This window comes from Pipra filicauda, unplaced genomic scaffold (assembly GCF_003945595.2).
Source record: "Pipra filicauda isolate LSUMZ 115617 unplaced genomic scaffold, ASM394559v2 scaffold45_size4122338_pilon, whole genome shotgun sequence".
In the NCBI taxonomy this organism is placed as follows: domain Eukaryota; kingdom Metazoa; phylum Chordata; class Aves; order Passeriformes; family Pipridae; genus Pipra; species Pipra filicauda.
Genome location: NW_024104598.1, coordinates 4094309 through 4122100, shown reverse-complemented (window position 1 = coordinate 4122100; position 27792 = coordinate 4094309). Strand labels below are relative to the sequence as shown.

Here is a 27792-nt window from a genome sequence, read left to right as displayed (position 1 = left end):
GGATGGTTGTAGCTCTGCTGCTGAGGAGAGGTCAAAGCTCTTGGTCCCAGGCAGGAGCCCCCTGGGAACCATCACACCCTCTTACCCTTCCCAAGTCCCCATTCCCAAACCTGGCCATACACTGAAGTCTCCTGGGAAAAAAGGACACAGAAAAAAGGAAGCCCAGGCTTCCTTTTTCTATTAGAAGAGAAGGGTGAAGAGGCTGCTTAAACTGCCCAGGGAGAGTTTTTCTAGCAGCAGGAAAAGGATTCTGGCTCCAAGTAATAAGGAGGCACAGGAATTCATGAAGGAAGACGACTTGCACATGATAAACAGAGATAGTGAATATATATGTCTATATATCTATGTATATGTCTATACATATTTATGTCTATAAGAGATATTTATCTATATACATACATAGAAATATACATAAATACAGTAAACATGTAGAAATAGGGTTGTGAAAACACTGTCCCCTCAGGGTGATTGAAAGAATCTAGTCTTCCCTACAGCAATTTCCAAGCTTTCTTGTGTGAGGGAAGATCCTGAGGGAATAGGAAATGGGGCATAACATATCTCTGCATCTTGCCTTGCAGAAACCACAGTTAAGTCAGGATCACAGAAGATTCCGAGTTGGAAGGGACCCCCAGGGATTGGGAGTCCATACAGTTACTGGTCTGGAATCAGCTACCCAGGCAGGAGAAAGGAGACACAGAGAGCGCTGCATTTCATTAAACACTTTTATTTTTGCAACAACAACAACAAAAAAAATAGAAGTAAGTTAAAACCGTAAATACAGGATAAGTAAAACACACGTGGATGCCCTAAAACCCCCTCTCCCTGTCTTGGCTCAGCTCTGCGAGGTGCAGGAGGGGCTGGGGCCGGGCGGCGAGTGCCACACGGCCGAGCTGGTGCGCTTGAAGTAGCGGGGCTTGCTCTTGTAGAAGATGTGCTCCAGCTGGGGGCTGGGGATGGCCCCAAACAGCGCATCCACGTCCACAGGGTGGTAGTACTGGTGCAGGACGGCCTGGTGGAGCTGTGTCCCTGGGGGGAAACACATATCAGACACGTGGATGTGCCCTGCTTAACCCCACGGGCCGGGCGTTGCTCTTTCCCTCGGGCACTGGGGCTGCCCCCTCCCCACTGGAGCCACACACACTCCTGGACTGCGCTTTGGGATGGCTCCAGGTGAGGCTGGGAGAGGAAAAAAAAACACCCCAGAGCCAGCACCTACCCTCAGCCCAGGCAGGGACGGGCTTCCGAGGGTCGTTCTCGTCGTCCGTGGAGTCGTCGCTGTTCAGGTCCAGCCCGTAGTCGTTCTCAGCTGTGGGGGATCCGGGTCCCTGCATGCCCTTGGGGGGCCCGAGGCAGGATGTGGAGAGGGATTTCTGGAACTGTGGAGAGAGCAGTGATGAGCAAAGGAAGCGGCACTTCCCTGGGGCAGGACAGCCAGCCTGGCTGGGCAGGATGGACACCAGAGCCCAGCGGGATGGCCCCCGGAGCCCCAAAGTGCTCAAATCCTGTACCAACACAAAACTCAGTGGGCTCCCTGCTCTCAACCCCTCCTCCCCCTCCTGATTTCTGTGGAAAAACCTCGGAAGAGCACCCTGTGTGTGTGTCCCAGCACTCAGTATGTCTCCACACCCAAACCTCTCCCCGCGTTCCGTGGCTGTTCGCCTTTCCCTCCCTGGAGCTCTGACACGAGCCAGGATGGAGCCCGCAGCTCCAAGGCGAGACTCCCGGCCGAGGCAGCGCTCGAGCCCAGCTCCGAGCAGCCTTTTCCTCTCCCGACGGAAGGCTCCGCGGCTCCAGCCGGCACAGCCGCGCTGCCCGGGGCCGCTCCCGGCGGGATGTCGCCTCAGGACCTGCTGCCATCCTGTGGTCGCTTCCAGCATCTTTCCGCCGCATCTTTTTTTTTTTTCTTTTCTCCCCCTCCCCACAAACCACTTGTTTTTCCCTTCGGGTTCCCCGTGCCGAGCTCTGCGGTGGCTCCGGGCGGCGGGGGCTAATGAGCCACGGCTGGCGGGGGCCAGGGCTCACCTTCACGGCTTTGCTCAGCCACGTGCCAGGGGCAGCACTCGCAGCTGCTGCTGCTGGTGGTGGTTTGGGCTTTTTCTCTTCTCCCAGCTGCTGCTGACCATCTGCCTCCTGTAAGACACGGGAATTAAGTCGTTCCTCGCCCGGGCAGAGCAGCCAGGCTGCCTCTGGAACAGAGCCGTGTTCTCAGCAGCTCTGGCAAGACCCAACCCCTCAGTCCCCTCTGCGCCTTTTCCTGCAGAAATAACCCCAAAGCCAAGACTCCTGTCCCTGCTCAGGTCCAGCCCAGCTCCCCAGAGCTCACACTCACTTTCATCACTTGGAGCCAGGTGTTAAGAGCCGGGAAAATGGATCCTGGTTGCTCATCTCTCTTCTCTTGCCCAGGCCCCAGGGGTAACTCTTTGGGGTTCTCTTTCCCCTAATAAAGAGGGGAAAAAAAAATTCACTGCTCAAGTTCCTTTTCAACCCAAACCCCCTTTCCCAGGGTTTCCCCTCCCATACTGCTCAGTACATGGAGTTTGATCCACTTTCTCCTGCCTGGAGGAGCTTTGCCAGGGTCACACTCTAGCCCTGCTGCTGGCAGCACAGGGAGGATTCAGACCTTATATTAAATTTGTACAAATGCCAGGGACCAAGTGAGGGAGAGCAGCAGGAGCAGACACAGGAGGGAGAATTTATCCCGCAGAGGAGGGACCACTTGGGGCACTTATTTTCCACTAGTGAAGGAGTTACTTTAAGAGCAGAGAGCAGAATAAAAATGTTACTGTGATATTTCGAGACAAACGGCCCGACTTTAAGCCCCAACATTCTTTGTGTGGGTGCAAATGAGGTGACACAGAGCTGTGTGGCACCTGAGGTTTGGTTTGGGGGGGGAAATCACATCCTCCAGGGAACGTGGCAGGGAAACAGAAACAAATATCCAATTTCCATATTCATTTCAGGATCAGTGATTGCCCTTTGAGGTGCTCATCCAAGTGCCATTTCACGGCTGTCACCATCTCGTGACACAGCTGAGGGCTCACCTGCCAGCCAGGGAACCCCCAACAACTTAGCAGCAATTAAGACTCTGTGCAAGAGCAGTCATTATTTTGATTGTTATTTGATCCTCTAAATAACATCCCAGCAACGCAGCACTTGGAAAACATCTGATCCCAAACCCAGCCTGTGCGCTGCAGAGAGGCTGCTCCCAGAGCACTCCAACCCCACCTTGGTGGTCTTGTCAGCCAACACTGCTGGCTCCAGCTGTGCCTGGGGGGGCTTCTCCTTCCCTCGCTGCTTGGGATCCCTGGGGAAAAAGGGAATTTAGAGAAGGAAGCATGCCCATCTGCCCCCCACGTTCTTACAGCCTCCTGCCCCAGCACCCCAACCTCCAGGCAGCCCCACAGCCCGGTTCCAACACCACATTTACATTCACTGCTTCCCTGTGCCCGTGGCCAACGCCCTGCTCGCACCTCTCCTTTGCTCTTTCCACCTGTTGCTGCTCCAGGAGATTCTTCAGTTCCAAGACTTTCTTCCCTTTTTCCTTCACTTCGTCCTCTCTCCTTTTCTGCGGTGGTTCTTGCTGCTCGTTTTCTTCCTGAAGAAGAAAGAAGAAAAGCCCTGTAAGCACCTCCAGCTCAGGTGGGAAGAAGCAAATGCTCTGAGACAACCTGTGCAGGCCAGAGCTCACCTTTGCTCCCGTGCCTGTCCACCAGCTGGGACGTCTCTCCCTTGTGTCCCAACCCAACCTCAGCTGCCTGGGCAGAGATCCGGCAGCCCGGACCCCGAAATCCCTGCAGCAAGAGGGCAGTGACCTGTGCCTGTCCCACCAGCCACAACAGCACAGGGGTTCCTGCCATCCCTCTCCTTTTCCACGTGTAGGAGGGAGCTGAGCTGCTCTTACCCCCCTCAGAGCTTTCTGCTTCCGCGCATCCGCCTCCCCGGGTTTCTTCAGCGTTTTCCTCTTGCTCCGCTCCTCCGCCACCTTCTCTTCTCGCACCTGTGAGGTGAACACCTGGGAAAGCGTCCACCACCCCCTGGACTCCCCTCACAGCCTTGGAGGGAGGTCTGGAGCCTGGGATATTCCAGGTCCTGTGAGGAGTCCGAGGACCCAGCACCCAGCAGCGGGACCAGCGAGGGCTGGGTGTGCTTTTGGGAAAGGCTGGAAGGAGCATGATCCCTTGTTTTCCAAGGCTGACCCTTTCCAAAAATCAATTCAGTCCACCCCAAAATGAGCAGTCAGGACCCTCCCAGAGGCTGCTTGGGCTGTGGGCCATCAGGCACAGCTCCCTCAGCCCTGCCCACCAGCTCAGCCAGCTCCTCACCTGCCTGCCCCCCAGAAAAGGGCCAGGCCAGGCTCTGAATCCCAAACCTGACCCAATTGCACCCCCCAGCTGAGTCATAAACACCCCCTGCACACCCTGTGGCCTCACCATCCCTCACACTCTGCGTGTGGGGACCAGGTGAGGCTGTCACCTGCAGGGCTGTGCCCAGGGCAAGCAGGTGCTGCCACATTCCCTAAATCCAGAGCACCGTGAATGCAGCCTGTCACAACAGGAATGTGCAGAGGGCTGGAGAACAAAAGCCCTCCCCTGTCAGACAGAATTCTGGCAGCTCTGATGCACTTTACCCATCACTGATCTGTCACCCCCAGCAGCTGCCCTGATCCCACCAGTGCTCTGCTCACACCAGGAGGCCCAGACCCTGCTCAGCCTCCCCACCTTCTCGTCACTCTGCAGAAGCTTCTGCTCCATCCGCTTCTTCTTCTCTTCTTCCATCTGTTCCACCCTCTCCCGAGCCTGCAGGGCCTTCCTCAGGCGCTCTTCCCGCTTCCTGGGCAGCACAAGGGCAAGAGGGGGGCTGTCAGCTCTGCCTGCTCCATCACAGGGTGAGGATAACTGGGGGAAGAGCTGCCCCACTGAACCTGCTCTGGCAAAGCTTGGCCCCACAGCTCCACTCCGTGGGAAGGTGGGACACGAGCGGGTGCCTTGCACCTCCAGGAGTCAGGAGGTGCCCAGGCAGCACAGCTCCCAGAATGCTCATTCCAAGGGGGAGGCACGAGGCAGGTCTGTGCCGACCAGGGAGAAAGGCACCCGACTCACTGCTTCATTTCTGCCTGCCGCCGTCTCTTCTCCTCCTCCACCTTCTTCTTCCTCTGTTCCTCAGCCTCCTGTTTCTTCCGGAGGTTCTCCAGCCTCTGCCGCTCCTTCTCCTGGAGGGAGAAGGGTTTGCACTGTACCAGGTGCTGGGGGCTGTTCCTCCCTGGTACACACAGTCACTGTCAGAGCCATTCACCTCCATGCCAGGACATGGAGCAGGGAAGGCAAGACAGGTTTGGCAACAGGGATTATCCAGTGAGAGCAGAGGGGTCACAGGCACAGGAGGGAAAAACCTCAGTCCTTTGGCTGCAGAGAATTCCCTGACCCAGGAGGGTGGTGGAGAGGGAGCACAGTGCATCCTTGCTCAGAGGTCAGAAGCTCCCAGCAGTGCCCGGCCCCCGGAGATCCTGCCACCTCACCACAGGTGTGGCCAATTCCTGGCGTGGCCAGAGGGCTGATGGACACCAGGTGAGAGGGGAGGGCGTGGTCAGTGCCCGGGGCCGGCAGGATCATCCAGCCCCAGGTGTCATCACTTACAACGAAGTCGCCCTGTGGAGAAGGCACATAAACACGATTAAAGGTTTGGAAGTAACGCCCAAACCCCCCTCACACGGCACGTGCACCCCGTTCTCAGCTGCAGCTCACACCAGGTACGTGGCAGAGCCTGACCCCACACTGCCTGTCAGCCCTGCAGTGGCCAAAAACACAGGACAATTCCCACTGCAAAGAAAAGCTTTGCACTTTCCTACGGATCAGCAGTCCCAGAATAGCACGTGGTGTTTCTGCTGACCACAGGCAGAGCAGCTGGGGTTCCTCTGCACGTGAGGAAGGTTTGGCAGCTGGGGCTAAAAACCCCCTCCCTTCCTCACGGAGTCTGATGGAGAATCCCAAGGCCAGGTTTCTCCCAGGATCTGCACTTTTCCTGAGCCAGGAGCAGGCTTATGCTTTTCTAAGCAGGCAGTCCCTCCTGCCACCACCCCACACCTGTCCCCCAGAGGGTGAGACACCACTCACCTTCAGGTTGGGCCGGGTGGGAGTGTTGCGCTTGATCAAGTCCTTGATGCCACCCCCTCGCCCCGTGGGCCCCGAGCTTGGCAGCAGCTGGTTCCGCTGCACAGCCTGAAGGAAGTTCTTCAGAGGCTTCACAACCTGCAGGGAGAGAGGGAGAGAGCTCAGAGCCTGCCCGGGACAGAGGGCACAGGGCTGTGGCACCACTCACCTTCCTCACCTTGCTGGCCGGAGAGGGTGACGACGGAGCCTGGCTGGCTGAGGTCTTGTGCTTGTCATCCAAAGGGGAAAGGGCCTGGCCCCCCGGCTGCTGCCTGTGCCACAGGACACCCAGGGCTTGCTTGTAGCCTCTAGTCCTGGTGGCATCAGCAAGAGGGACATTAGGTGACTGTCACGCTCCCTGGAAGCATTCCTTGGCTGTTACGCGCTTCCCCCTAAAGCCTCACGTGAAACCCCAGCAACATGCAGTGAAGAGATAGGTCACATAGTCCAGGAGACAGGTCACATATTCCAGACCCTAACGCAGTCCTAAATAACCAGGTCAGTCACCTGCTCTGGGACCACTCCCTCAGGAACCCTCAGGGCCACCTCCCAGCTCACTGTGCTATGTGGGTCACCTCTGCTTGTCTGTGCAGGACCTCAGGTGCTGCTCCCCATGCCAGACCCGGTCCCAGAGCCAAACAAGGCTCCAAAAGTCACAAGGAACTTCCAGGACACAGGATCTGGCCAAAGGGGATTTCAGAGCCACGCTGGAAGTGTGGGAGAGAAAGCAGGGAAACCCCTAAAGCTGTTTAACACAAATGACTTCAGAGGCCAGGTCTGAGTTCTTCCCAACCCCTGGCTCATCCCTGCTCCTTGCAGTGTCTCCTACCAGACATGGGAGGGACTCTCCTGGGACTTGGCACAGTGGAGTGGCTCCTGGTTCTTCTGGGGTTCACTGCTGGGATTTACATGGCTTCCTGTGGAAAAAACCTGGACTTGGTGCCACGTGCGAGGCATCCTGCTCTCATCTCCAGCTCTCTGTGCCCAGATCCCCGTGGCACATAACTGAATGGAGAAACTGGAGCCTGGATGGCCACCTGGAATATCATGTTGTGCAGGTACCCTGTGGGACACACCTGCACAACCCCTTCTGCCCAGGCACCACCCCACCCAAAGGCATCCAGGGACTCTTGTTAGATCCTGCAGCTCCTACAGGGAACAAAAAAAAAAAAAGCCCAGATCTCCCCCTCCCCTTGCTCAGAGGTGCAGAAAACAAATGGGACCTGTAAATCCTCACATAATAACACAAACCCAGGGGGAAGGGCCATGACACACTGCAGAAGATTCCAGCTCTGGGAGCTCCTTCACAAGTGTCTTTGCTCACTTATCAGAGGCTGAAGCTGGACAGGACAGAGTTTGTCTCAAGGCCTGGGCACATTTAGACATCCTTGCCCCCCTAACTAATGTCTCATCTCTTTAGGAGATGAAAAGTTTCCTTGGAAAGCTTCCCTGACTGATCAGAGGTTTCAGCACAACCCCCAGACCTCCCAGGAACCTGCTGGCCCCGGTCAGAGCAGCTCAGAGTTACCTGCAGCATTCCCTGCCTGCTGCTCGGGGTGGGACAGGGGCTGTGCCGCAGGGCTGGCGGCTCGGGGACTTCTGCTTGGAATGAGGACATCCTCGGGAGCCTGCAGGGAAAGGAGACAAACATTTCCCTTAGCACAGCTGCTCCAAGGAACGAGGCTACTGTGGACCTCCTGCCCTAGAAAAGCCAACTGCTCCAATAGGATCTGCTTCCCTCCCAGCAAGGGCTGTGCCGGCTCGTTTCAGGGATACCAGCCACACCCCTGCCTCCAGTGACAACCTCGGGAAAGGTGCTGACTCAGCAAGAAGGTATCCAGACAGTCTGTAGGCTGTTCCTTCCAACTCACCTTTTCCCTTGGGGGGTTCAGCTCCAGCTCGGGCCTGCAAAGGAAAAGCTATTTTCATTATTTCAGCTCCCTGAAGGTGAGTTACAGGTGCGTGTGGGACCCCAAGGGAAATTGCAGGTAAACTTAAGCACATCCTGAGGCTATCCCAGCCCAGACACACGGAGGCTGGGCTGTAAATTCCTCTGAGGGACCATCCCACTGTGCTAGTGGGCATAACTAGCTTCAGCCTTAGGTAGCAGGTAAAGAGGGAGCTCTATCAGCCTTGGGATGAGCCTTACCTGCCCTCTCTCCAGCTAGAGCAGAGCTGATTGACTGCCAGCATCCCAGCATTCAGGGGCTGGTGGCAGCCAGGAATTCCAGGAATCCCTGGACACACAGTGCCAGCAAACTGCCCACCCCAGTGCAGGGTTTAACCTCACTGTGCCTGAACAGCACAACCTAAAATATCAGCCAGCCCCAGACGACAGCAGCACCTGAGCAGTCCCTCACAAAAACCTGTGACAAAAGCCACCCAAAGAGTGTCCTTGCAGGGAATTCTGGGATCCCTTCCCACCTGCTTTACGTGGCAGCCTCACCTCGCGCCGCTGGTCACGTCTTCTTCCATGAAAACCTCTAAGGAGCTCTGACCTGCAGAGAGAAGCATAAGTGGGGTTGGGGATTTCATTCCCAGGCTCCCAATGGCCTCTGGGGTGTGTGTGGAGGAGTGCAGGCTTCCTCCCAGGAACGCAGATTGCTCAGCTTTCCACACCAGCACCACACCTCCCTCGAGTGCCACTGACAAACTGGAGTGGGCTGGGAAGGCACAGCACCGAGGCAGCAGCTCCAGTGCCTGCAGCCTGCTCGGGCTGCCTGTGTCACAGCCAGCATTCCCAGGCCATTGGCTGCAGCTCCTGCCTCCCCACACGCTCCAGTGCAGGGATCTGGGGGGGTTTGGGCTGATTTCAGGCTGATTCCACCCCCAAATCACACCCCTTCGCTCCAAGTGTTGTAACAAACGCCTGGATACAGCGTGACTCAAGGCTGACAAAGCTGAATTCCAGAGGCCTCCGTGCTCCATCACAGTTCATCTGCCTGCAAGCAGCAACGCTTTTGGAAAGTCCAAACTGCCAAACCCTGCCAGGAGCAGTGGGAACAGAGGATACAAAGAGTTCAGTGCTTCCAGGAACAGCCTGGGTTCCTGAGCCCTGTTCCTCTGGGGATGCTGCTAATTTGGGTCTCTATCCTCTCCCAAAAAGCATTTCAGCTCCTCTGCTCATTTAAGGGCTGCAGACTTTCAGCCCTATTGATTTTTCGGAGAGCTGGCAGAAGCCATAAATTAAAGCCCCTCCCCGGGGAACGCAGCAGTCTCTCCTGATCTGAAGGCACACGTGGCTCGAACCACGTTCTCCCTTCCACGACTGTGGTTTTTTTTGCCCATTCCCAACCTGTGCACCCCAACTCCAGCCCCGGTACCTGCACCCCAGGAACCCACAAGGGCCGGGACAAGGAGACTCCAGGGAGCCAGATCCACCGGGGACGAGCAGGGACTCACAGCTCACTCTGCTGGAGGCCGAGGAGGACTCTCGCGCCGCCGCCTTCCTGGCCTTGGCCCTGCTGATGGATCTCCGGATCATGTTCTCCCTCCGGCTGGACAAGGAGTATTTTTCCGCCAAGGACGCCCTGCGGCTCCTGCTCCGGCGGCGCAGCCTGGGTTTCTCCGTTGTTCTTTTGCTGTCGGAGTCCTGGAAGAGCAGTTTGTCGAGGCCCTGGGGGGATCCATCTCCTTGGAGCGCGGCAGGGTCTCCATTCCGAGCAGCCTTGGGAGTGGAGGTGCTTGCTGTCCTGGGCCCCTGCTCCCCATCCCTTCCTGGCTGTTCAGCTGCTATCCCAGAGACCTCCTGCAGCTCGGCTGCTGCGTCCCCCTCTGGCAGGTGCTCCCCCAAAACGGCCAGAGCGGCTGCATCACCTCCAGCAGCACCCTGGACACAGTCCTGGCCATCCTGCTTTCCCAAGGGAATAAAGGCTTCGACCAGCTGCTTCCCAGGCAGTTCAAGGAGCTGGGGCGTGACACCAGCCTGAGATCCTGGAGCACATCTGGGCACAGACACCTCCTCTCCCCCACAGCCAGGTCTCCGGGGCTGCTCTTGGCTCGGGTGCTGTTGGGAACTCAGCCTGGAAGACACCGGCTTGACGCCGCTTCTCCTTCGGGACAACCTTAAAGGAAAACCATTTTAAAGGAAGCGATGAAGCAATCTCCCCCACTTCCAACTAAGTTTTAGGGGGGAAAGCAGATGTTAAGTTTTGAAGCCAGTTTGCTGCTGGCTTCTCCCCTCTACCATTCCCCCTCAGAGCCCATCCTATCCTCGAGGAGAGGCACATGGATACACAGCCTGGGCTGGCTCACGTGGACACAGGGACCCAGGCAGGAGCTCACACACAGGGGCTGTGTCACACAGACCCAGCCCAGGCTGGGTATCCGGGGTGAAGGCTGGAGAAACGGAAGTGGGAAAGCTGTATTTAAACCCAGCTCTTGGTTTAGGGGTAAAGTGCCTCCAGGAGCAGCACAGAGCAGAGGACAGTGCCCGCAAAGGGACACACTGCACCTCACCCCCCTGCTGGCAGCCACCCACCCGCCCTGCCACATCAGCAGATCTTCCCAAACTAAGTTTAAACGAGGGGAAGAACAAACAGGACTTGCCTTCTCCGGGGGAAGCACCCGTTACAGCCTGAGCACCCCCAGCAAGGCTGAGAGCTCTCCCCACCCCGATCTGCAGCGCTGCTTCTCCTGCCCTCCCTCACACACGCCAGCTTCCCACGCTCCCCTGCTATTCCTGCTGCTCTCCCCACCCTCCGTGTCTGCTTTCTGACAGCCTCCGAGCTCCAGCTCTTCCTCCTGTGGGCTTTTCAGCACCGTTAGCAGGATTTTAGTGCCACGGCACACCAGCAGGTCAGGTTTGGCTCACCCCCCTGTGGCTGCAGTGCCTGTCCCGCTGGCAGTGGGTACTCCCACAGAGGGAAGGCCACCTTGGCCACCCAGCTGCTGGCCCTGGGATGGGAGTAGAGGCACAGTGGGCTACCCAGGAGCAGCAGCACCGAGGAAGTTAATTAATGCCACAGCCACCTTGCCTTCCCACGTAATTAATTACACCCTGCCCTGCACCCTCCTGTTCATAGGCAGCCTCTGTCCCCTTCAGAGCAGCTTTAGAAGCCTTAGGTGTGGTGGGTTCTAAGCAAACCACTTGGAATTTCCACTTCAGCCCCTCACTAAACCCTTGGAGCCTCCCAACTGCCAGCTTGGACACAGTGCTGGGAGTACATCCCATTCCCAGGTTCTCCAGGCACCAACACAGAGGTTTAGGGAGTGAACACCAGTAGCAACCTCAAGCCAAAAGACAAACCCAAAACCAAACAGACAAGACAGTAGAGTGTTTATTAGTCTTTAATTATAACCAGTGAAGGAAAGCAGGCAACTTTATCCCAAACTCTCACCAGGATACAAACAGTGATGGATCCCAGCGTGCTCCTTTTATTCGCTAACTCCAGGAATGCAGGTACTGTTCTGTTTCACTTGAGCACCGTGGGGCAGAGCCAGGAGAAGCTGACCCACCTACCTCCTCCTGTTTGGCTCCTTGTTCTCCTCCTTGAGGCAGGAGGACTGCCTTTTCCTGGGACGCCTCCTCTGCGATGGCGTTTTGGGCATGAGTGCAGGCTCTGCCCTGAAGCTGCTGTGGAGCAGAAGAGGCAGAACACGGGTTGCTTCCAACACCACTTCCCGGAACAAGGGTCGCTCACTAGGAGGGGTGAGGCCCAAACCCACACCTGTGTCCAGCCACACCCAGGCGGGAACTCACTCCCGGGGGCTGGCGCTCCCTGGGGTCACCTTGAGGGCAGCCCCTACCTCTCCAGCATCCTCATGCCCTGCTCCTCCACCTCCCGCAGCCAGGCCAGGCGCTTGTGCTGGGCATCGTGAAGGAAACGGGACAGCCTCTGCCCGCACACCTCCAGCAGCTGCCGCGGCCCCTCCGCCATGGCCCTGCCTGCAACACAGAGAGAGAGAACAATGCGGGGGGACAGCTGGGACACCCCCCTGAGGGAAGGGGGAAGACACTGGGCTTCAAGTGGGTGTGAGGACAGGCCAGGGCACGCTGTTAAGTGCCGAGCGCGGACAAAACTTAACCCCTGAGGGACCCCTCTCACCCCCAGCCCAGTAGCAGCAGCCCAGGCCCTACCTTCCCTCACCCCCTTACCGAACCCTCGAACTGCGGCCTCCCGCTCCCGCCGCCCATTTATCCCCTCACGGCCAGACCAATCGCAGCGCGCCCCTCCGAACGCCCCTGCTCTTATTGGTAGCTGCGCCTGTCCGTCACTCCCCAAGCCGTTAAATCCCCGCCCTTCAAGGCCCGCCTTCTAAGGCGAGTCCTCCACGGCAATAGAGACGGGCGAGCAGAGCGGTGCTGCGCCGTTCCCGAAGTAGCCCGGCAGCCAATGGGGAGGGCGGTCCCGGCTGTTGGCGGGCGGTGATTGGCAGGGAGGGCGGGGCGCGCGCCGGGTTTAAACAGTGGGGCTCGCGCGCGGCCGTTGACTCTGAGGCGACGGCGGCCATGGCGATGGCGGCGCGCTCTGTGCACCAGCTGCCCGCCGAGTGCGGGCGGCGCCTGGCCGGGTTCCTGCGGCAGGTGGACAACACCGACCTGGTGTGGCTGGAGGAAATCCGCGAGGAGGCGTTCAGGATGTTTGTGAGGTAATGGCAAACAACCCCCCCCAACACACATACACACATCCCGGTTCCCTGCTAGGCCTCGACCGGTACTAGCTGACCCCGCGTCGCTCTCCCCTTCCCTTCCAGCGATTACAGAGAGGAGCTTGAGCTGATGCCCAAGACACCGTCGCAGAAGAACCGGCAGCGGAGGAGGCGGCGGTCGACGCTGCATGAGGAGGGACAGGAGACGGCCCGGAAGCGGTGAGGGGACGGTGGGAGTGGGGGCCCCGGAGCCCCCCTTGGGGGTGGGCCGCGGGGAAGGGGAGCGCAGAGGCAGCCAGAGGGGTCTGGAAAGAGGGGGAACGCGTGGGAGGTTGAACAGACCCCCTGCCGAGGGCTCATGGAGACAATTCCCTACTCGAAGCTGTCCCGCGGGACCCCCTACCTTCGTCCCGGGGGGGTTCCCCTCCTTTGTCCCAAGAGGGTCCCCCCTTATTCGGCCCGCGAGTCCCCCTGGTGTTAAATATCCGGTCAGACCCTGTATCCGGGGTGCTGGCAGCCTTAAGGCCCAAAAGCACTAAAAAACGTTAATTCTCATGAAAAGTGCTGTTATTTGTAACCTGGTTCTGTTTTTTGCATTTCCGGGTTTCTGTCTCCCGTTATCTTTTTGACTTCAAAGTAATTACATCCCTTAATTACTGCCTGCTTTAGCTGCTTTGTGCAGCTCTGTGTATCCTGGGCCCATCCCAGGTGTTTTGGCTCTAATCCCATGTGTGCACGGTAAGGGCTTCGGGCTGTTCCCGGCTCCCGTTCCCATCTAATGCACTGTTCCCGTGGCCAGGTTGTCCAGGAGGAGGAAGAGCAGCCTGAAGCCATTGCCTTCTGTGCGATGTTCTCAGCGACTCCAGGACAAACAAAACCTGGAGCTCAGCAGAGCCGAAGCCAAAGGAAACTCTCCCCCTCAGCGTGTGACACGATCCCGGGCCGCAGCCTCTGTCAGGAGCTCCAAGGTGGTCTCTGAGACACCTCCTGCCCTGCAGGCAGCAGGGAAGGACCCCTGGGTGGCAGCTGATCAGACTGGCGCTGCGGTGCCCCTCCAGAGGAGCACAGCCAAGCCGGCAGAGCTGCTCCCCACGAGCTCAGGGGATGGCTCTCCCGAGGAACGTGGCATTCCCAAATCCCTGCCGGTGCCCACAGCCCCTGAGCTGGTGGTTCCCTCTACTCCCGAGGCCAGTGAGGCTGTGTCTGAGCTGCAGGTAAAGGCAGCCAATGTCACCATCAACCTTAGCCCAAGGGTTGGGCTGGAGGAGGGGAATGGCCCCACTTGGGAACACGACCGGGCTGAGGAGCCCTCCCAGCCCCTGAGGGACAACCCGGGGACTCCAACGGGCTCCCGGAGGAGCCGCCGCTCCGTGCGCCGGAGCCTGATGGGTAAAACCTCCCTGAGCCGCAGAACCTCCCTGGCAGAGAAGTATTCCCTGGCCAGCAAGAGGGAGAGCATGGTCCGGAAATCCATCACCAGGGCAGCAAGCAAGAGGAAGATGGCTCTGCAGGGATCCATGTCCTCCAGCTCTGTAGAGGGTGAGTTTGGGTGCTACCAAGGGGTTTGCATCTCTCCTGCTCTTTGTCTTTATTGCTGAGGAAACCAATGTGCCAGGGGTAGTTATTCTATGTGGGGGTAGCAGCTGAGCTCCCTGGGCTAGATAAGCTGCAATCCCTTGTGGAAGTTTTCCCTGGCTTTCTGGAGCCTCCCGTGAGCACCTTAACTCAGGTAACTGCGAATTCAGCCTTGTAAATCACCTGGGAGAACAGCCTCAATGTCTTTATTTCAGTTTAACTTTAACTATTACTTATTTGCTGGGAGAAACTCTTAACCCTGGAATCCCAGGGTGGTTTGGGTTGGAAAGACCTTAAAGCCCGTCTAGTTCCAACTCCTGCCATGGGCAGGGACATTTTCTACTGGACTAGGTTGCTCCAAGCCCTGTCCAGCCTTGCCTTGGACACTTCCAGGGATGGGGCAGCCACAGCTTCTCTGGGCAGAGGGGATGATGGGCTCTCCCAAAGCCCTGCCTATTTCCTGGAGAGTGAAATTCTCACAGATTCCCTGGTCCTTCACCTCTTTGCTGGTTCTAGAGCTTCTTTGAGAAGGGGAATTTGAGGCTGAACTGTATAGATTAAGAGTCTCCCACGTTTCTACAGTTGGTGACAGATGCAGGTTTGGGGAAGGACTGGCTGATTTAAACGTTCTTCTGTGCCATGGAATGGAAGCGTTGGAGTTAGTGCAGGAGGGTAAATGGATGGATGTCATCTCTCCTTTGTATTAAGCTGGAGAGGGGCTCTTCATCAAAAACTGGAGTGACAGGACAAGGGGAAATGGGTTCAAGCTGAAAGAGGGGAAATCAAGGTGGGATATATGGAGGAAATTCTTCCCTGGCACAGGTTGCCCAGAGAAGCTGTGGCTGCCCCATCCCTGGGAGTATCCAAGGCCAGGTTGGACTGGGCTTGGAGAAACCTGAGCTAGTGGAAGGTGTCCCTGCCCATGGCTGAGTGGTGGGACTGGATGATCCTTAAGGTCCCTTCCTACCCAAACCACACTAGGGTTGTGTGATTCTGTGATTATTCATGGCAGGTTCTGGCTGTGGCAGAGCTTCCGAGCTCGCTGTGCCAGAGCCAGCTGGAACACTGGCTTGGGAAGCAGCACTCCCCCTGTAAATAACTCTGGCTCTAACTGCTGTTAATGGCCAGGCATGGCCCTGCAGATGAGCCCGAGGCCAAGCCCAGCCCCCTTAATTCCAGCTCATGGAATATTTCTCTGAACTCATCTATAATTGAAAATGCTGCTTTCCTGCACTGGAATTGCCAGCAGCGTTCCTGCAGTGCCACCTGGGTGTGCTCCGGTGCCCTCCCCTGCCCCAGGGCAGGTCAAACCCCTCTGCAGTGCCTGGAGCAACCCTCATCCCACCAGGTCCTTGGCCTGCACCCAAAACTCACAGCTCAGGTGTGCTTTTTTCCTTTCCCACAGCCTCCAGCTCTACAGACATTCCAGAGGAGGAAGAAACTGTTGTCAAAGCTGGGTGAGAATGCTTTTGGTTATTTATTTATCCTTACTATCCTGCTTGCAGGATTTTTCCCCTGCCGCTCCTGGTGTAAAATCCAAGTGGCTTTCCAGTTTCCTTAGTGTTATTAAACACAACATCTTTTGTCTTTCCTTTTAATCTAGGCCTCCTCCTGGACCCTGCACCCCCTCCAAGGTAAGATCTGAGCAGGGATTAAAAGCATTTGTGTCTATGTGGATTTGGGAGGAAAATGTGGCTTTTCCTTCTTAACCTCTTGCTAGAGATCATTGTGTGAAAATTCAGTCCAAAATCTCTTGAGATAAAAAAAACCTTTTTATAGTTCAGGGAAGTTCAGCTCAGCTGGTGTCATGGTTTGCACACTGCTGTTATTTTCTGTATTTTTAAAGCTCCTTTTGACCTTTCGGTCAGTCCTGCAGGTAATTCATCACTTCTTTGTTCAGACAGCCACAGAAATCTGTGAATATTGTTCAGGTCAAAACCTTTCCCTCCACAATCCTCACTGATGAGGATGATGATGGTGTCTTGTCCAGAGTAAATGTCAATGCACACCTTGACTCTGTCAGGTCCTTCTCAGCCCAGGTTCATCAGATCTGTGTCCTCTCTTGGGTTACAGGGTGTAGCCTGGGCCTGCCCTTGGAAGGAAGCCCCACAGAAGCAGCTGGGGAGGATAAAATCTCCATAAATCTTTTTTTTCTTCTCTTCCCAACCTGCTGCTGGCTGGCCAGCACGGGCTGGGGGAGGTAATGCTCGTGCTGCTGGCAGGGAGCAATTCTGGAAGCCACAGCCCATTATCCCAGCAGAGCCTGCTCCGGTGTAAGTGCAGAGACGGAGACCAGCGATGGGTATCCCACAGCAAACAGATAAATCATGGAAATGAGCCATTTGCCTGCTGTCTCTGGGCTCCACATTCATCACTGCTCAGGGAAATGGGCATGCTGGCTCTGGCCAGAGTGCCAGTAGCACAGATTTACAGCTTGGAAGGCTTTTGTCCTTAATAGTTGATGGGTTTGTTGAGTTTAAGCAACAGAGATGCTCTGTTAATGTCTGTGCTTCTCCTGATGATGCAGCATCCAGGACTTTGCCAAGAGGTGGTTTGGTGTTCCCTGGTAATGCTGCTGAGCATGCCTTTGTCAGAATCAGCCCACGATCTGAACCAGGAATGGGCCGTCTCCATGTGGAATTGTCCTGAAACCCCTTTGCTTTTCCCACAGGATTCCCAAAGCCCACAGATGTCCCTTTCCTCCCACACCATCAGCAAACAGGGGCAGCCACAGGAGCCAAGCAACAGTGGTAATTCCAGAGGGGTTTGGGGCAGGACCTGGGGGAAGTTACTGCTTTGGGAAGCTGGAAATCTTGCTGGTTAATTTGAGAGCTCAGTTTGAAAGACTAATTAATGTTTGATGAGGGAGGATTTGCTTCAGACAATTAGCAGCAAGGAAACTCTTTGCTGGCGTTATTTCCACCGTGGGAAGCACATGGAGATGGGCGTAATGAGGGCTGTGGGAGGCCCAGTTGAGCCCCATTGCTGAAGCTGTGCAGAACATAGCAGTGCTGGTGTGAGCTGCAGGGCAGGGGCAGCTTTGGGCAGCTCTGCTTTCTCTGGAGTTTCCAGGTGGGAATGGTGCTGTGTGAGCCAGGTCCTGCTGTGCCCAGCTCGTGGCAGGTGGTTGTGCTGCTCAGCGAGCTGCTACATCCATTCCCTGCTGTCAAACCTGGAGGGGAATTTTGCCTGCTAGAACTCACTGTGTAACTGTTCTCTTTCAGAAGACAAGTTGAACAAGAGTGGGGAGACCCTGGACCCACCTCAGAGTGCAAGGTATGTCCATAGGAGCACTGGTTGGAAGTGCCTCAGGGGACTGTGGACCAGTTCAGAGCCGGTTAAATGCTGGAATGTTGTTCACTGGCCTCAGTGTTTGTGACAATGAAACTCCTGCAGATAAGTTCTTCCTGCCTCTATGATTCTGTGATTTAATTTCTCTCTTCTGTTGCATTAGGAATTTTTTATTGGCTAACTGCCTGTGTGTGCACAGTCTTAGAAGGGACCTTAAAGCCCATCCAGTCCCACCCCCTGCCATGGGTAGGGACACCTTCCACTAGACCAGGTTGCTCCAAGCCCTGGCCTTGGACACTTCCAGGGATGGGGCAGCCACAGCTTCTCTGGGCAACCTGTGCCAGGGCCTCACCACAATGGAATCTCTTTTAAGCTGGGATAGTTTATGGCTCTTTCCACCCCTGACTTTGAGACATCAGAAGGACTTTCCAGGCGTGATGGACTGTGCTGTCTCACAGGAGGAAGCCGAGCTACAAGAGAGCCGTGGACGAGCGCTACGACCAGCAGCAGGCAGAGGAGGGAGGGCTGTCTCCTCCCAGGAAGAAGACCCCATCCCCAGTCTTCCCGACCAGCAAGGTAAGACCCTCGTTACCCTGGAGTACCTCCCCCAGACCCTTAGTTACTGGCTCCTGCTCAGGCTTTGGTGTTCCTCCCGCAGGTCGTGCGCCCGTTCAAGACGTTCCTTCACACTGTACAGAAGAACCAGCTCCTGATGACACCGAGCTCCGTGGGGAGGAATGGAGTCATAAAATCCTTCATCAGATACAACACCCCTCTCCAGGCTGACCCTAAGGTAAGAGGAAACCCTGCTCTAAGCCAGTACACGATGGTTTGATTAGCACCTAACCTAAAGCACGGACACAAAGGAAACTTTGCAACCCGTTTGGAACTAAGAAGTAACCTGAAGCTGTCTGTTTACACTTAAATAAGATCTGGGCTAGTCAGCTTCCTAAAGAATTCCAGTTTGGACTATAAGCTTCATTCCTGCAGCATTCCCTTGTGGTAATGCCAAGTGACAGTCAGGGATGAAAACTGGGAACCAAAAATCAAGGGGATTGTGAATGCTGAGGTGTGAAACCTGCACATCCCAGGTCTCCTTGCTAGGACTTGTCTCATGAGAAAGACTGAGCAAATACCTCTTAAACCCAAACTTCTGAGATCCTCCCAGCCTTTGAAGCAGGAGGAAACACAAGGCTGTCCTGGATGTGGGAGCAGTCAGACAGTGTGGCTTATTAATATAATAATTAAATAAATGACACGGACCTGGCTAGCTTCTTGGGAGTTCACGGCCAAATCCGTTTATTCAAATCAAACAACACTTTCTATACCTGAGTTCAAAGTGACACATGACTCCCTTGACCAATCACCGTGGGGTATCTCACTGCCCATGTGTGTGGGAGTACTTGGGAACTTCGTCTCCCAGGCTCCTATCCTGAAACCTGACTCCTACATCTCCCCTCTTCTTTATTATTGTGAGGAAATACAGAATATTGTAAACTCACTACTGTGTCACCTTGGTCTCTCAACAAACTTACTTATTTGAACCTTTACCTGTAATCTTTGAGACTTGCTTGACAGAAATTTGTATTTTCATTTCTTAAGGGTTTGTGTGTAATTGGGATAAACAACAACTTTATTAACCTGAGGGTTTTTGCATAACCGGGTGAAACATCGACTCTCACTTCTCCAAGGGCCTGCATGTAATTGGTAACCAGGAGAAATTCAACTCCATTTCTAGGAAAGGGCCCTTAGAGAACAAGTGTTGTGATGCAAGTGTAATTTGTTCAAGGCACGTGAAGCACCTCTGTTGACACACATACATGTTCACACAGCTTCTCTCATTCACACAGAAGTGGCCACTTCATTCATACTCACCCATTCACACTTAGAATTATTTTTATTATGTCCCTATTTTTTAACTACACGTTTTAGATTTATAAGTGGTTGCATGTTTTTCAATCTGTCACTCCTGGTAGTCATATCTGGCGACCGTACTTGTTTTGAAAATTTGAAAATGAATTAATATGAAGAATATAAGACTTAACAAACCTATATCATGTCTTACCTGATGTCTTCCCCCCTCCGTTTTTTTTTTTGTTTTGTTATAGAAAACCAAAAGTCAGTACATTCAAAGATACATACACAAGTTACTCTCACAATATGTTAACACAACTTAAAATTCAGCATCTCCTGTAAACAATTAGACTAAGTTATCACCATAATAACACAGTATTTAAAACGGATTATCATTATAATATGTTAACACAGCTTGGAACTTAGCATCCTTTGCAAGCAACCAGTTTAAGTTGTCCGTGGTTTCTGGGATGCAGTTAATTTTCAGCTTTTGTCCATCCATTTCTGTTAGCTGCTTTTTGCTTTTAGTAACAAAGTTAATAGACATGTTACTAACAATTTAAACAGTCTCAGGTGACTATCTTAATAACAAAATCGAACTCTTTATCACCTTTGCACTTGCAAACACAAAGGCAAGCATTCAGTGGTTCCCATCATTTGTGGATATCACAGGAATCAGAAAAGTTTTCTTCATTCTCACTGAAAGCACTTTGTCTTGTTTGCTCTGGCGGTTGTCTAGTGTTCTGCTTTTGTGGAGACAAACTCAAAAGGCAATTTTGAAGGTTTTAGACAACAAAGGAAATCTTCCTTCCCCCTCTCCTCGAGACAGGGGCAAAACACCAAGAAAATTCACCTTCTGTGGCAATAATGTAAATACATTAATTAACAAGACAGGGAGATGCTTAAGAACTTTTTAAATACGTTATTTGAACTAAATTGTCACAACAACCTCTTCTATTTAGGTGCACTTTAGAGCTTAACAACTTTAAGTACCTTAACAAGCTTAACAATTTAAGCAGAGTCACTGGAGAACTACTGAAAATTGGAAACAAAACCTTAAAGTTTTCAGTGTTCTTACCAAAGGTTTCCAGATAACAAAACAGGTGTTAACTTAGCTTGTGTATGTCTCAGGGCAGCTCACAGCATGATGCAGCCCGGCTCCACGTGGGCTGCGGCACCGCCACTTCCCCGGCTGCCCAGGCAGGAGCAGTTTGGGAGGGTGGGATTTGAGAGCTGGTTCTAGACAAGGGTGTAGCTTCCTGGATGCACCCAGAGCCGTGGTGGAGGCAGAGGGTGCTGTACTGGTACCCAGTAACTCACTGGGGCTGGTTTCCCCTTGCAGGAGAGCTGGGAGGAAGGGAGAAGAGGGCAGGATGCAGGAATTGCTGTTCCTGCACTGAGCAGCCTGATAGCAGAGCTTCCTAGAGCGTTCAGGCTGTGCTGCTCAGAGCCTGGCTGTGCTCCAGGGGGTCAGGGAAGGCTGTTGGGAAGCGGTGCAGGGTTCCAACCTCAGTCTCTCTGGGCTCCTGCTGATGTTGGTGTCAGTACTACAAAGGAGTTAATACGATGAGAAAAGAGTCTTGTGGCGGGGGAGTGCTTCCTCTGCTGCTATCAGTTCGTGGAATGTTATGTTTTAGGTTTCATTCCAGCACAGGCAGCTTCCCCTCGGGACTTTTTCCGTGTGGGAGCTAAACATAACTAAATAGCAGCAGAGCAATAAGATGTGATTGTTAGTTTTATATTAACCAGTTTGGCTGCTGATAGCACCAAGCTTTTACAACACAGAGCCCAGCATAAGGGAGTCCCTTGGATATTCCCAGTGCTGATCCATGGGTTGGTGCTTTGACGTGGAGTGAGCTGATGTTAATCCGTTTGCTGGGGCTGTGGTGGTGGCTGGATCTCACTGCCCTGGCTGACAGTGTGTCTAGGCTGGGTCAGGAAAACGAGGAGAAAAGCTCCCATTTCTGGTTGGCTCCCATTTCTGGCTGGCTGTGTGCTGGAGCAGGCTGGGAGCTCTCAGAGTGGTGGTGGTTCACCACCAGATAGAGCTTTGTGGGAGGCAAAGGCGCCAGCAGGAGCCTGAGGTGTTTCCTGGAGCACCATCTGTCCCTGCGCTCGCTGCAGGAAGCGGGACCAGTGCCAGGCATTGGCGCTGCTTTGTGGGTCCTTTGCACCAAGAGAAAGCACGGGGCTGGCTGCCTGCAATCCCTGGGGATGCTGCCTGGGCTTCCAGGGATGATGCTTCTGTTTCAGTGTCCCAGCTTCTGCCCTTGCTCCCCAACATTCACCCCGCTGCCTCGTTTTCCTTGCATATATCCATTCGCGACCGGATCGCTGCCTGAGCTCTGCTCCAGGGCTGTCACCACCCCGTGTTCCTGCCTGCAGCTCCTTGCTGTCACCTCTGGGCCCTACCCCTGAGCGAGTGAAGTGGGAAGAAGCTCCTTGGCAGGTAGGTACAATCACATTTCAATTCCCCTCAGGAAAAGGAGAGGCAGAAGCTGGAGGCTCTGCAGAAGAAGCAAGAAGCCGAGCAGCTGAGGAGGCAAAGGCTGGAGGAAGAGAAGAAACGGCGACTAGAGGAAGCAAAGCTGTGAGTAGACGTGGTCACGCTGCTGTAGGTACCTGTGTCCAGGTGTTTTACCTTGCAGAGCCCATGCAAACAGCAGGAATTCCTGTGGGCGCGGGCAGTGTGTTCTCAGAATTCTCTAGAATGCTGATTCAAAACATAAATTGTCCTTGCCAGCTGCTGCTGCTGCGGCTTCTTTTCTGGAGTCCTCCCTCTCTGACAGAGCTTAAACATGGCTGGTGCTCAAATTACTGTGGAGTTTGGGCTGCTGAGTTTCCTGCTGTGTGCTTTGGCCTTGTGCTGAGCTGTGAGGAGCTCAGCAGCACGGTGAGCTGGGCTGTGTCCTTAGGAAGCGGGAGGAGCGCCTGCGCAAGGTGCTGCAGGCCCGGGAGCGGGCGGAGGAGATGGAGAAGGCAAGGAAGAGGAAGATCGAGCAGAAGATAGCGCTGTTTGACGAGAAGACCGAGAAGGTACGGCCCACACAGAGCTCCTTGAGGTAGCTGGTGCCACACAGCGTGCCTCTTTCAAAAAGGGCGACGGAGGCTGCTTGGATTCTAGAGGTTGAATGAGAGAACAGTTGGAAAAAGAACTTTCCAGAGCCTTGGTGACCCTGAGGGACTGCCTTTCTCTGGCTACAGCAAATGGCAGCTGAACCCCTGTTTTTCCAGAATGATGAATCTAAATGGTCTTTATTAGTGCTCTGGTAGATGGGAGAAGGAAGGATGTGCAGTGGATAAAGGCAGCCTAATGGCCCCGAGGCTTTGTCTGCTGCTTCTCCCGGCTGAGTAATAACTGGAGGGGGGAAAGCAAACATCCTTCCTCCGGAGCCTTCCTCGGATCCCAGACTTCCAGGCAATTTGTGCACTGGCCATAGTGGTCATTTGTCTGCTTTAATTATCCCCAGCTGCCTCTCTGATTGCATGGCTCTGAGGATATATTCCAATGGCTTTGTGGGACTGGATGTGTAAATACCAGGGTGGGATCAGCTCTTCTTTCCCGGGGGATGTAAAACAAGGTTGTTGCCCTAAATGTGACCTTTTAAAAACAGAGCACAGGCCCCTTTGGCTCCTGGGTGCAAAGGAGGGGAGGGTTTGCTGGTGAGAGGGTGGGAGCTCTGAGTCTGTGAGATGTCCTGCAGTACTGTCCCACCTGAGATCCGGGTCTGTGTGTGCTCCAGGTGAGGGAAGAAAGGCTGGCAGAGGAGAAGATCAAGAAGAGAGTGGCTGCCAGGAAGATGGAGGAAGCGGAGGCCCGGCGCAGACAAGAGGAGGAGGCCAGGAGACAAAAAGCTCTGCAGCAGGTGTGTGGGGCCTGTCCTGTCCCACAGGCAGAACTGGAGGGGGGGATCCACCTGCCTTGGATCCACCTGCCTTGGGCACTGGGAATTCACCCCCGAGATGTTTCCCTGCTGTGTAATGATGGGGATTTGGGCCAAATGAGGGGTTCCTGGTGCTGTCTCCTGGAGCCTGCTCCTGTCAGGTGAGTAATGTCTGCCTGGGCTTACAGGAGGAGGAGGAGGAGCGGCGGCACAGGGAGCTGCTGCAGAAGAGGAGGGAAGAGGAGCAGGAGCGTGCCCGGAAGATCGCTGAGCAGAGGCAGGCCGAGCAGGAGCGGGAGAGACAGCTGGCTGCAGAGAGAGAACTGGAGAGGAAGAGGGAGCAGGAGCGGATCCAGGCAGAAAAGTAAGGCAAAATCCCCATTTATATACCAGATTCTGTGCTGGGATTGAAACACAGCTAGAACAGAGGGCAGGAGTGGAAGGCTGGAGCAGCGAAGAGCCACTCTGAGGTGACAGCACAACTCCGAACTGTTGTCAGTGCTGAGCTGCCAGGGAGGAATTCCAGGCTCAGGGATATGGGGATTGTGGTAGGGGGGTGTCTGAAAAGCTGTGAGGGTGGGGGGGTTCCTTCAGGCAGCCAGGGCGGGACCCTGGTGTTGTTCTGGGAGTTGAGGGCCTGTGCTGTGGTTCTCAGGCTCCGGGAGCAGCAGGAGAGGGCTGCCCGACTGCAGAAGGAAGTGCAGGCTGCTAAGGAGCAGCTCCGCAAGGAGATGGAGAAGAAAGAGGTAAGTGCTTGGTTTTGGGGAGGGGGAGAGCCACATGACTGACCTCAGCAGACCTGCTCAGCTGGGACGCTGAGGAGCCACTTGTGGCACTTCTGAGCTGGAAGTTTGACCTGTTTGGGATGGTTACGGTGCAGTGGGGGGACTTAGCCTCTAAAAATATTGTTTACTAGTCTAGAAAGAGACCAAGATCAGTAGCACAGACTTCTGCAGATGGTCAACTGGTTTCTGGCTTTTATAGCCTGAAGTCAGCAGCAAGCTTTTCAAGATGGGGGGCCCTGGCTTTATCAGGGAAAGGAAGCTGATGCTCTGACACGGGTGTCCGTGGGTTTGTACCCCTCTGAGGGAAGTGCACCTTGTCCCAAGTGCTCCTCAGCTGCATGAGCTGCAGTTGGGTGCTTAGTTATTTTGCCTGTCACAAAGACGGATGCCTGGGTTGGCAGTGTAATCCCTAAGGGTAATTCCATGGGTGTCACTTGGCAGCGGGAGCAGCAGATGCTGGCGGAGAGGAAGAGGCAGGAGGAAGAGCAGAAGAAATTGTCCGAGGAACAAAAGGCCAAAGACGGTGCCCGGGCACCACTCTTGGAGAATAAGGAGGTAACTTGGGGGTGTGTCCTTAGAGGTGACAGCAGAGAACTTCAGTCCCAGCACTGACCTGCTCCTGCCTTGGGCAGTTCCACCCTCTGCTTTTATCTGCCTTCCCAATAACACAGGAATTCTGTAAATCCTGGTTATCTGGGTTTGACTGTGAATATTTCAATGACAGAGAGAAGAGAAGCAGGAGGGATTGGCTAGGGTTTCTGGCTCTGAGATAAGGCAAGCAGCTATTGGAGCCGTCTGGACTCCTCTTAAATACGGGAAGGACCGCAGGAACACAGAAAAGATGCTGGAAGTGTTTTATTTAGGGTCAATTTTGGGAACCGCCACGAGGTGGCAGCAGAGCCTGTGGAACGGTGTTGGTTTGGCTGGGGAGAAACCTGCGGGTGCACCTCCGTGTCCTCAACACTGACAGCAAACACGTGGCTCTCCGGCTGCTTGCAAAACTGAAAATGTCCAGTTGAAAAAACCTGAAATCAGCACAGCTGTAGGTTTTCTCCCCCCCCTTGCACTTCCCAGCACTGCTGCTCCCATCAGCACGAACTCGGTTTGGCTGACCTGGTGGTCAGGTTCTCTGCACATCATTTGTCAGTTTTATATCATTAATCAAGCCCAGAAGACAGGTTGCAGAGTGTTTAGTGCACATGACTGCTCCAGTGACATAAAACTTCCATTTAACCTTTGCTTGACCCGAATGGAGCTGCTGCTCTATTAGGTCTGTTAGATCCATCTCTTGCTGCATGCTCTTGCCAATAATCAGCCTAATTAAACAGGAGAAGGCCATGCACAGCCGTAATTGGGTCATAACTTGGGTCAAGCTCTTAGGTGCAAACTGAAGAGCTGCCAGACTCGGGGTTTGCCATGAGGTGACAGAGCAGGAGGTTGGGGACAAGCCAGTCCCAACGTATCTCAGAGCGGGGCAGTGCTGCTGCATCCAACACCTGTGGGATGTGTTTGCCTTCTAGAATTCCCCTGCCTGCACTTCATACCAGATGACTCCACAGAGCAGGAAAGAACCCAAGCCCGCCATCACAAGCTCAAACGATTACGGGATGGACCTGAACAGCGACGACTCGACGGACGATGAGAGCGAGCCCCGCAAGCCCGTCCCTGCCTGGGCCACGGGTACGTGTGGGGGGATGTCTGTCTGGAAGCCCCAACACCCTCGTGGCAGGCCTGCCTCAGCAGGCTGTGGAACCTGGTGTTGGGTTTTGCTCAGCTCCTCCTACCTGGGTTAGTTACAACTACCCCAGCATGAAGCGAGTACTTCCATGGCCACGTTGGGTGGGGCTCGGAGCAACCTGCTTTAGTGGAAGGTGTCCCTGCCCATGGCAAGGGATTGGAACTGGATGAGTTTTAAAGTCTGTTCCAACCCTAACCATTCCACGATTCTATGTGGAATGCAGAGTCAGGGGCTCCTCCAGCTCTTGGGGATCTTGTCACAACTTATTGGGTGACAAATACTCTGATAAGATGCCTTGGAGCAGTGAGAGACAAGCCAAGAGGGGACACGCCGCGGGCAGCAGCCCACACGGCAATCCCAATTAACAACATTAACGCAAACCCCACCTGTTCCCGCAGGGAATCTGCTCAGCCAGGCTGTGATCCGGCAGTACTACAACCCCCCTGACGTGGATGCGCTGTTTGGGGCCATCCCCAGCCCCAAGCTGGAGGACATCTTCTACAAGAGCAAGCCCCGCTACTTCAAGCGCACCAGCTCGGCCGTGTGGCACTCGCCGCCCACCGCGGGGGCCAAGCCGGGCCTGGGGCTGCCCTGCGGCCTCAAGAAGCCCTGAGGTGAGCTCAGGTGTGCAGCAGGTAGGATTTCCTGTCTCCAGGTGGGGAAGCAGTCACTGTTCACTTGAAATATTTAGGTTTTAGTGTGTAATAAATGGCAGCTCTTCCCGGGTTCCTGTGCCTCGGTTGGCGTGGCTGGTTTCTGTCAGGCCAAGCTACAAAGTGCTGCCTAGGGAATTGCCTCTCTCTTACTCTCAGCTTGGAGCTGGCATGGACTCGGACTTTTAGTGGGTGATGGACATCACCTGGAGCTGTGGGATCCCCCCTCTCAGCGGAGCAGGCCTGGCAGTACCTGCCAGCAGTTGTACTTCCGTGCTGGCCTCGAGGCCAGTGACAATCAGGGACCATTGCACACACCTGGGCACATCTGGCCTGCTCCACTGCTCTTCTCAGGAAGGTGTTCCCAGGTGTTGCTCTTCATCTCCTGCAATCCCCAAAGGATTTGTTACTCCCTTTCCCATCTGTGTGCTCATGTCCATCAGCCAGGCCGAGGCTGACATTGGCACAGCTCAAGCTGGAACACACTGAGGGTCTCACCTTCCTTCAGCTGCAGAGAGACATGACTCCAGATGTGACTGTGTCCCCAAGGACCCCCAAGTGCTCTGGGCCTTGTTAGGAGAAACTGTGCAAAGGTTCTGGCAGTTTTGTTTCTCATTGAAACTCCACCTCTGTGGCCAGATGGGATTGAGAGGATGTTTAACCCTAATCCCTTGGCTGTGGTTCAGTATCAGCTGGTTGTGTCTCTTGGTCTGTTTAGCACTTCCTGTTCAGTCAGTCACTGTCAAAAGGACTCTGGCCAACCCAAACCAAAATTCCAGCTCAGCATTCCCATTCCCTGTAAAACCCACGTAAGGACTGTGCCCTGTGTGAGGGGCCCTCAGCCTGTCCACGTGCCCATCTGTGTGTCTGTATCCAATGCTCTGTTCGCCAGCAAATGTGCTCAAAACTATGGGGGGGGTTTATATGTAGATATGTTGGTGTCTGTGCTTCTGGGGCTGCCTTGTAAATCCAGGTCTGGCTATCGGTGTCTGTATCCATGAGGTGCTTTTGTGCCTCCATGGCTGCTCTGTGGATCCAGGTCTGTATCTGCCTGACCACAATTTCTTGTCCAAAAGCTGCTGACCTGGCCAAATACTGTTGAATAAAGTGACTTCAGTCTGCAGCTCTGGGCTCCTCGCAGCTTTTTGTGAGAAATGGAGGGTTTGAGGCCTGTCTCTTTGGGTTGCTTTGTGCTGGTTCCTTGAGGCAGGAAATGTTCTGTTAGGGAAGAACTTCCCAACTCTGGTGGAAAATCTGTGTCCCTGGGTGTTCCCC

The 27792-nt window shown here is 54.6% G+C and overlaps 2 protein-coding genes across 3 annotated transcripts; one reads left to right on the top strand and one right to left on the bottom strand.

The window, feature by feature from the left end:
* Positions 1–708: 708 nt before the first annotated feature.
* On the bottom strand, positions 709–12283 carry LOC113986346 (inner centromere protein-like). Its single transcript, XM_027717971.2, has 20 exons — positions 12244–12283; positions 11895–12033; positions 11608–11721; positions 9549–10210; positions 8593–8644; positions 8018–8051; positions 7675–7774; positions 6976–7063; positions 6325–6460; positions 6111–6245; positions 5634–5645; positions 5100–5209; positions 4719–4830; positions 3902–3997; positions 3471–3595; positions 3226–3304; positions 2330–2437; positions 2023–2130; positions 1217–1370; positions 709–1026 (listed from the first exon to the last, which is right to left on the bottom strand). Exons 2-20 carry the CDS (start codon positions 12023–12025, stop codon positions 833–835), a joined length of 2550 nt encoding a protein of 849 aa, XP_027573772.2. The 5' UTR covers positions 12026–12033; positions 12244–12283; the 3' UTR covers positions 709–832.
* A 303-nt stretch (positions 12284–12586) lies between these two features.
* Positions 12587–27640, top strand: LOC113986352 (inner centromere protein). Of its 2 annotated transcripts, none has more exons than XM_039386036.1 (17): positions 12587–12737; positions 12843–12956; positions 13537–14276; positions 15718–15769; positions 15916–15946; positions 16984–17062; positions 17540–17588; positions 18062–18179; positions 18262–18396; positions 21938–22047; positions 22373–22493; positions 23201–23323; positions 23530–23705; positions 23997–24087; positions 24568–24681; positions 25647–25806; positions 26263–27640. In XM_039386036.1, the coding sequence occupies exons 1-17, from the start codon at positions 12598–12600 to the stop codon at positions 26475–26477; spliced, it is 2568 nt and encodes an 855-aa protein (XP_039241970.1). In that variant the 5' UTR covers positions 12587–12597; the 3' UTR covers positions 26478–27640. The 2 variants fall into 2 exon arrangements, with proteins under 2 accessions (XP_039241970.1, XP_027573784.1); XM_027717983.2 differs by having other exon boundaries at positions 17537–17588.
* Positions 27641–27792: the final 152 nt, after the last annotated feature.

Excerpts from the sequence above, each read along its gene's own strand:
- LOC113986352 (XM_027717983.2), top strand. The coding sequence starts at position 12,598 with ATGGCGATGGCGGCGCGCTCTGTGCACCAGCTGCCCGCCGAGTGCGGG. Across the intron at positions 15,770-15,915 it reads GAAACTGTTGTCAAAGCTGG|GCCTCCTCCTGGACCCTGCA; the intron begins GTGAGAATGCTT and ends CTTTTAATCTAG. Across the intron at positions 23,324-23,529 it reads GACAAAAAGCTCTGCAGCAG|GAGGAGGAGGAGGAGCGGCG; the intron begins GTGTGTGGGGCC and ends CTGGGCTTACAG.
- LOC113986346 (XM_027717971.2), bottom strand. The coding sequence starts at position 12,025 with ATGGCGGAGGGGCCGCGGCAGCTGCTGGAGGTGTGCGGGCAGAGGCTG. Across the intron at positions 3,305-3,470 it reads GTGGAAAGAGCAAAGGAGAG|GGATCCCAAGCAGCGAGGGA; the intron begins GTGCGAGCAGGG and ends CTTTTTCCCCAG. Across the intron at positions 2,131-2,329 it reads CCTGGCTCCAAGTGATGAAA|GAGGCAGATGGTCAGCAGCA; the intron begins GTGAGTGTGAGC and ends CGTGTCTTACAG.